Source organism: Bidens hawaiensis, unplaced genomic scaffold, assembly GCF_021521415.1.
Source record: "Bidens hawaiensis isolate Kalapana, Puna unplaced genomic scaffold, B.hawaiensis_p1.1 tig00015775_1, whole genome shotgun sequence".
In the NCBI taxonomy this organism is placed as follows: Eukaryota; Viridiplantae; Streptophyta; class Magnoliopsida; order Asterales; family Asteraceae; genus Bidens; species Bidens hawaiensis.
In genome coordinates this window covers 277,529-285,058 of record NW_027492409.1, presented here as the reverse complement: position 1 = coordinate 285,058, position 7,530 = coordinate 277,529, and the positions used below count along the sequence as shown (strand labels likewise).

Below are 7,530 nucleotides of genomic sequence, written 5' to 3'. Positions count from 1 at the left end.
ATAATAACAAAAGTGGGAGAACTATGTATTAGTCTTTTGTATATTGTGCATCTAAGTTTGTATCATGTAATATTCTTTTTTATATAACTTTTATTTTTGGTCCCTGTACTTTTTAATAGTTTACAAATATGTCACAAATATATTTTAGTTTTAGTCGTCAACATTTTCCACTTTCAACTTTGGTGCTCTATACTTTTTATCTTTTACATTTTTTTGTTTAATGTTTACTTTTAAATTTAACGAGTTAACGAGCTGTAACACATGTGTGTGGTTTTCGTTATGTCTATTTTCCTGTTTAACAGCCTCATCGCCACGCGTAGATGTTAAGTTGACTTAGTTATTGTTTTCTATATTTTATGTTTCGGTCTAAATATTGAGTGTTAACACGATGCAATGAGCGTATGTAGTTCAATGTTTTTACGTCTACTTTTTGTTCAATTTTTTTAATGGTTAACGTTAGTTACTAGCTGTTGGAGAGGGGATGGCTAACAAAAGAGGTGGTGGTGATAACTTTATGTTTTCGAGTGAGGTGGATATGTACAACACAGGGGGTGTAAATACTAGTTTAATGTAGAAAAAAAGGTGTTCAATCACATGTTTGATAATTGATACACATGAATAATTTTTCTTTATTAATATAGTTTTTATAATACAAAGTATTTCCATTTCCATACATATATTAATATAAAACTATTAACAAATCAACCCAATCCTCCCGACATCTTTTTCTATTTATCTATCCATTTTTACAACTTTAGATAATGCTAGAAGAATAAGATGCCTCATGTAGGCCAAATAACTTTTCCTTATTTAAACCAATTTCATCATTTTATGCTTGAATCATATTCAAATCCACTCATTTATTTACATCTTAACTCTATGTTCCACCATTCAACAACATTAATCTTTTAAACATGGAACATGAAGGCCAAGTAACTACCACCACCGTCGCTGCTACCACTACCATTCATCGAAAAGGAACAAAAAGATCGAAAGACGAACAACATCCAACATACCGTGGTGTACGAAGGAGAAGTTGGGGCAAATGGGTGTCAGAAATTCGTGAGCCTAAGAAAAAATCAAGAATATGGCTAGGAACATTCTCAACAGCTGAGATGGCAGCTCGAGCCCATGATGTGGCAGCGATCTCAATAAAAGGACCTTCCGCATTCCTCAATTTTCCAGACATGGTGCACCTACTTCCACAACCGGCCACTACATCACCTAAAGACATTCAAGAAGCGGCTGCCAAGGCAGCAGCCTCATTTTGTCAAGACCAAGCCGAACCACCTAGCCAAGATTCATCAAACAACTTGTCGTCGTCATTGTCATCTTCATCAACGGATAACACTCAAGAATCAGTGGCCTCACAATCTATAGAAGATAATGATAATGATGATGATACATTCTTTCACTTGCCGGATCTTTCTTTCGTTAACGATGATTTCGTGTATTATCCTTCATCATGGCAGCTAATGGATTGTGTTGACACTGGCTTTTGGTTTGAAGCTCAAGAGCCATTTCTATAAGATACTGTACCTTTTACAGTGTGACAGTGTGACACATATATAAGTTAATGTACAATAGTTTAATTTCTTTGGTAAATATATTAACAGGAGATCAGACTGTCATATACTTGCTAAATCCCATATAAAGTTAATCGCGTCTGTAGACAGGTCAGATGGAGTTGGGAGTAGTTTAGCCGTTACAAAAAAAAAATTGTTAATTGCGTGAGAGACATAAAAAAATATATGAGTTTTATTTAAACTAGTAATTTATTAAAATTACAAATTACTGCGGTGATAATTTTGTAATTAATTAAAACTTAGTAACGACGACGACTTCTGACAGGTAAACCGTAAACGAATGAATTCACCCATTGAGTTACTTATAATCAAACAATAGTTTGATCATCTTTTTAAACTCAAGCAACTTTTATATACTTTATTTAAATATATATATATATATATATATATATATATATATTATAACATGGAGACTTTTGTTTCTACAATAAGCATAAGCATAAGCATAAGATATAACACATGATGTAAAAAATACTACAATAGTATACTAGATCATCAATACATCAACGTCTTTAGACGTAGAGGTAGGACCCAAAAGAAGTTTATACCTTTTCTTTTCTTGACAATTAATTATTGATTTTTATTTCGTTGTCCCCAAACTAATAGCATATCAATGTTTTGAATTAGCTTTTTCTTTATAATGGAAAAATTGAAATTAATATTTATATAATATAATATTATTGTGGTTGTCATGTGTCGTTTATATATGATTGTACTTGATAGTTATTATAGTGCTTAAATTATTGTAATGCGAATTACATTTTTACACATATTTACTTCTAACATGTAATTTTTTTCCTTATTCTTTGCCTCAAGTAAAACTATTTACGATCATTTGATTGATGGTTATACACCTTTACCATTAGATCACCAAGCTATTGGTTTACATGTCTAAGTTTTTGATATCTTTTAGAATATATAACATTTAAAATGCTAAATTACATATATAAATTATGCATATATTCATATGTTTGGATATCATTCATAACTATGAGCATTTACAGATTTAGTCCTACTTATTTGTGGTTTATACATAAGTACATACACACCGGTTTCAGATTGGTTCCTGCTCCAAAACTATAAACCGCTCCCAAACTAATAGTTAACTTAGATTCCGAACTGGTTTGGTTTCGGGTTGGGTCTAGGTTCCAGTTCGATTAATCGATTCCTATATTGACGTAATTGATTAGTTAACAAGATTTCTAGACCCTACTAATATCTTTGCTATCAGTAAGATTATACTAGTACGTTGGTTTGTTTGATTAGTTGACATGTTGGTTAACTTAAATTACATTAAGTATTATCATAATATCATTTACTATATATAGATACCTCATAATGCAATAATGATTTTTTGTCATCACTATTCTTGTCTAATTTGCCTTTTAGGATATAAAAACCATACCAACTACTCGAATGAACCCACACATGAAAGTGGCAAAAAGAACATGACAAGATGTTAATGCTATATAATCTAAATGACCACCCCCTTCTTTATTATGTTATAGTAAAACAAAACTAAAAGTTAACACAATCATTGTACTAGTTTTATCAATAATAATATTGTATACATCTAACGGTCATGTATTTGCATCATATACGTCATTTCATGATTATATATATATATATATATATATATATATATATATATATATTCGAATAATAAAGGATTTTTCTACATAGTGGAATGAAGGGGCGAAGATAAGCTTCAAATATCGTTTCTTAAACCTTACTAGTTAAGGAACCAATACACTTTAACCTGGTGTGCATACAAAAATCAGCTTCGATGTGTAATTTCTAGTTTTTACAAACCATTGAAAGGGGTCTTCAACACAAACATAACATTTACATCATGATGTAGCTTTAACATGAAAACTTAATGAACGCATATCACAAGGATACATATTTTAACCACACATCATCAGTCAAAACATTTTAATATCTAGATCTGCACATAACATAACATGCATAACATGAATGATCGTCACCACTCCATACATAGTCATCGGCTCGTCGCTGCCCTGCCCATAACCTACTTATACAACAATTGACTAACCTCTAAGGCAATGACCTTTACAGTTTGTCCACAGAAGGACTCACAAAATGCTTATAACGGAACAAGGTTCCTCGCAACCAAGGGTGTTCACAAGATATAAACGACGAGTTGGTTTCAGTGTCGTCAGAATAAGTTCAATCGAAATCCGTTTTAGCCTGTTCTCCCCGGTTATTATTATGCTTTTGAGTTATTGAGTGCCTTTAGCTCTAGAAAAATAAAATAATAATTAAGTTGATCAACTAGAAAGACATCTATCAAAGGGGTCAAGCTAGCTTACAATAACTTTGTGAATTTGGAATCTAATGGTTTAAGGGGCCCTTATAATTATCATTTTAAAACATCAAATCCTTCATGGGACACGTCGGCAAATCTCACATCAATATCAATGGGATTCTTCATGTTTGTAGAAATTTATGTATTATAAAGAAATAATATTCAATTAGATTAGTTTTGTATTTCTTTAAAATCAATGATTTCAAAAGTATGATATTTGTATTCAGTGTCGGCATGCTACTATAATATGCTTTCTCCTAACACAAACAAAAAAACAATGTTTTTAAAAGTTTATTTCATAGTGTAAATCAAAACCGGTTAAGTAAGCCTCTAGTCATGGCTGACCTAAGATCATTTACAACGTTAACTCTATAAAAATCGACACATCAGACTCCAAACTTTTCTTACCCACCCCCTCCACAATCCCTCTAGTAAATTTATATATATAAAAGAACGACCACAACGCGGGCTCGTTTCCCACCCCCGTTTGTCGCATGCAAAAACCGACAAAGGTAGCGTCGTGGATGCTCTAATATACATTATAGTTTGGACTTTGGACCCTAATTTTTATTGGGCCTCCAATTCTCCAAAGATGTATATTATTAGTATATTTTAAAATTATTTGCTAATTTCTACATATTATTATTATTATTTATATAACTTTACATACTATCTACACACATACATTTTTTTAACTTCGTAAACTACAATATTTTTAGTTTATCGTTGTCGATTTTAACTAGAATAGAGATCAATGATGGTTGGTACTTGGTAGCTAGAAGTTTCGTTACCCTTTTTGCCACATAAAAATATTGTCGCAATAATCAGTTTTCTAGTATTGATGTTGTGTGACACATAACTCATGTGAATTCTAGACTCGGAATCAGAATCAACTGTAAATCTCACTAGTTTATTCGTGAACATAGCCCGATCAGTGGACAACATGGAAACACACGACTTGCTACATCCGAAAACACTTAAAAAGTTAAAGCTATTAAAACTAATAGTTGATCATAATCTTCTTGCAATAATTAGAAATGAAGGCTACAAAGTTCATGATTAACATGTAACATGCATTCTAAGAGTGACATACTAATATTTTCTTACTTATATAAATATTAATACTTGAATAGTAAATTTGTGTTCACATGACTTGCTACATCAACACTTAAAAGTAAAAGCTATTAAAACTAATAGTTGAACATAATCTTCTTGCAATAATTAGAAATATTGAAGGCTGTAAAGTTCATGATTAACATGAAACATGCATTCTAATACTTATATTTTCTTACTTAGTGTTATATAAATATTAATACTTGAATAGTTATAACTTGTGTTCACTTAATTGAGGCTACGTAAAAGAATGCCTTCAAAAGTGATCCCAGGGCCAAAAGCCAAAGCAAGCCCCCACTCTTCAGCATTCTCTTTATTCATCAACTCATCCCTCATATACTCCATCACATAAAATATAGTGTTACTACTCACATTACCAAAATCCATCAAAGCCCTCCTACTACAATCCAACTTCTCCCCTCTTAACTTCAATGTAGTTTCCAACCGGTTCAATATCGCCGGACCGCCCGGGTGCACCGCCCAAAACAACTCATTAAAGTCCTCCAAACCACCACCACCTTTTTCCATCAACTTCTTGCAAAACCCTTCAATGTTATCATCAATCTTTTGAGGCAAGTCGCGTCCAAGTTTAAAGTTTATCCCTTCTTCAGTCAATCTTCCATCAATCACATTATGAGTCCCCGGAAGGAACTGCTGCACTGCGTAGCTCAGTTCCAGAAACGGGGACTCAACATTGGAGATGGGGTCCGCACCAATAATAGCTGCTGCAGCCCCATCTCCAAAAAGAGCTGCCCCCACCAAGTCATATGGTCGGGACTTGTTTGGTGGTCGAAACCCTAAAATGGTGGTTTCGGAAGTGGTCAATAACACTCGACTACCCGGGTTGTTTTCCGCAATATCTTTAGCGATACGGAGGCCTGTGACGCCTCCGTAGCATCCTAGAAAGTATAGCATTACGCGATTAACATCGTTTCGTAGCCCTAGCTCGCTAGCGAGATAGAGATCACCTCCTGGAAGACGGATTTCGCTTGAGGAAACATAGACTATGTGAGTGATGTCCTCAACAGGTCTTCCCCATTGTTTGATACATGCTAAACCAGCTTCTTTCGCCATCTCGGTTACGGCTTGGTTTGCTATGCTGAGCCTTTGAGAAATAGTTGCTGTGCCTTCTGTTGCTAGTTCTGGATATTTGTCAAGGATTTCCTTTGACATGACTGTGTATCTAGTTTTCACAGTAGTTGTTTTACCTATCATTTTAAAACCAACAAAAAGATTTAAAAAAAAATTACAAAAATAAATTCTCACTAGTTCATAAATATGTATTTGCTACGAAATTTTGCTAGATTCCTAGGAGAATCGGTAGCAAAAATCGTAGCAAAACTTGTAGGTAACACCCATAGCCAAATTATTCATTGAAAAAACTCTATAGGAAAAAATATGTAGCTAAAAATCCGTAGCAAAACGTCTAGCTAAAATAGCAACACCCTTTTTTTTAGCTAAAATCGTTAACATACGGTTTCATAGATTAACGATGATATATGTAGCTATGGATCAAATCTGTAGCAAAACGGGTGTTTGCTACCGATTTGACGGAACCAAATATCTATTTTTATATTGTTTTATAAAATAAAAAATCTAACTAAATGGCATTTTATTTTATTTTCCTTCATTCACTAGAAGAAAAGTATACGACGAACTTTTAGTGATAACATGTCCTATGATTTGTCGTCACCAGACCCTTTAGCAACGACATGTCGTCACAATAAAATAAAGTTGCTTACACAAGCGTTCAAGCTTCTCTTTCATGGCAAAGTCGACACAATTTGTGTCACGGAAATAGCCTTCAACCAAACAATCCTGTGGAACAAGTTGGCTCGGGAAGGCCTTGCCTATTGCTAGCACGGTGGCTTTTCCTGGGGTAGGAAGACGCCTATTTGCTGATGATGAGTTAGACACACCGTTGCCATTAATCTTCGGCATGGTTACTTTCACGAGCAATTGAAAGTTTGATGGAGATAAGTTGATTAAGTTGGATGTATATATAATGAAATGATTTAGACAATTCTTGGAGAAAGTTTGGTTTGGAGAAGAAGTGAAACAGCATGAAAAGGTTATAAAATCGCATAAGAAATACTTCTTGGATTGTTTGGGTTCATAATTTGTGTGTTGGAAGTGTGATGAAATAAGTAAATCAAGAATCATTTATTTTGTTAAATATGTGTTTTCTTTTAGTGGGAAACCTGATTTCAACTAACTATTTTGATCTAACAATATTTAACTATAGATTATTACTTTCCAAGGTTGTTCTTAACTGTATGCATCTATGATCAAGTCATTAATTTTAATATTATAATTGTTGAGGCTCTTATGAATTAAATCCAAGATTTTGAACAATTTTGTGTGTGAATTGACCAAAGACAATTACTTTCAATGGACACCTCTAACAAACAAGCCCAATCATATTTTATAAAGCAATAAAAAGTAGCACATTTAACTAGGGGCTTTGCGGATTAGATTTCAGATAAGATTTCGTTATAGACT

At 33.3% G+C, this 7,530-nt stretch overlaps 2 protein-coding genes across 2 annotated transcripts; one reads left to right on the top strand and one right to left on the bottom strand.

The window, feature by feature from the left end:
* Positions 1-720: 720 nt before the first annotated feature.
* LOC143549762 (ethylene-responsive transcription factor ERF034-like) lies at positions 721-1,537 on the top strand. Its single transcript, XM_077040584.1, has one exon. It carries the CDS (start codon positions 915-917, stop codon positions 1,527-1,529), a length of 615 nt encoding a protein of 204 aa, XP_076896699.1. The 5' UTR covers positions 721-914; the 3' UTR covers positions 1,530-1,537.
* A 3,577-nt stretch (positions 1,538-5,114) lies between these two features.
* LOC143549761 (type III polyketide synthase A-like) lies at positions 5,115-7,320 on the bottom strand. Its single transcript, XM_077040583.1, has 2 exons — positions 6,771-7,320; positions 5,115-6,236 (listed from the first exon to the last, which is right to left on the bottom strand). Exons 1-2 carry the CDS (start codon positions 7,189-7,191, stop codon positions 5,257-5,259), a joined length of 1,401 nt encoding a protein of 466 aa, XP_076896698.1. The 5' UTR covers positions 7,192-7,320; the 3' UTR covers positions 5,115-5,256.
* Positions 7,321-7,530: the final 210 nt, after the last annotated feature.

Coding starts and splice junctions, on each gene's coding strand:
- LOC143549762 (XM_077040584.1), top strand. CDS start 915: ATGGAACATGAAGGCCAAGTAACTACCACCACCGTCGCTGCTACCACT.
- LOC143549761 (XM_077040583.1), bottom strand. CDS start 7,191: ATGATTCTTGATTTACTTATTTCATCACACTTCCAACACACAAATTAT. Junction 6,237..6,770: donor AGAGAAGCTTGAACGCTTGT/GTAAGCAACTTT, acceptor TTAAAATGATAG/GTAAAACAACTACTGTGAAA.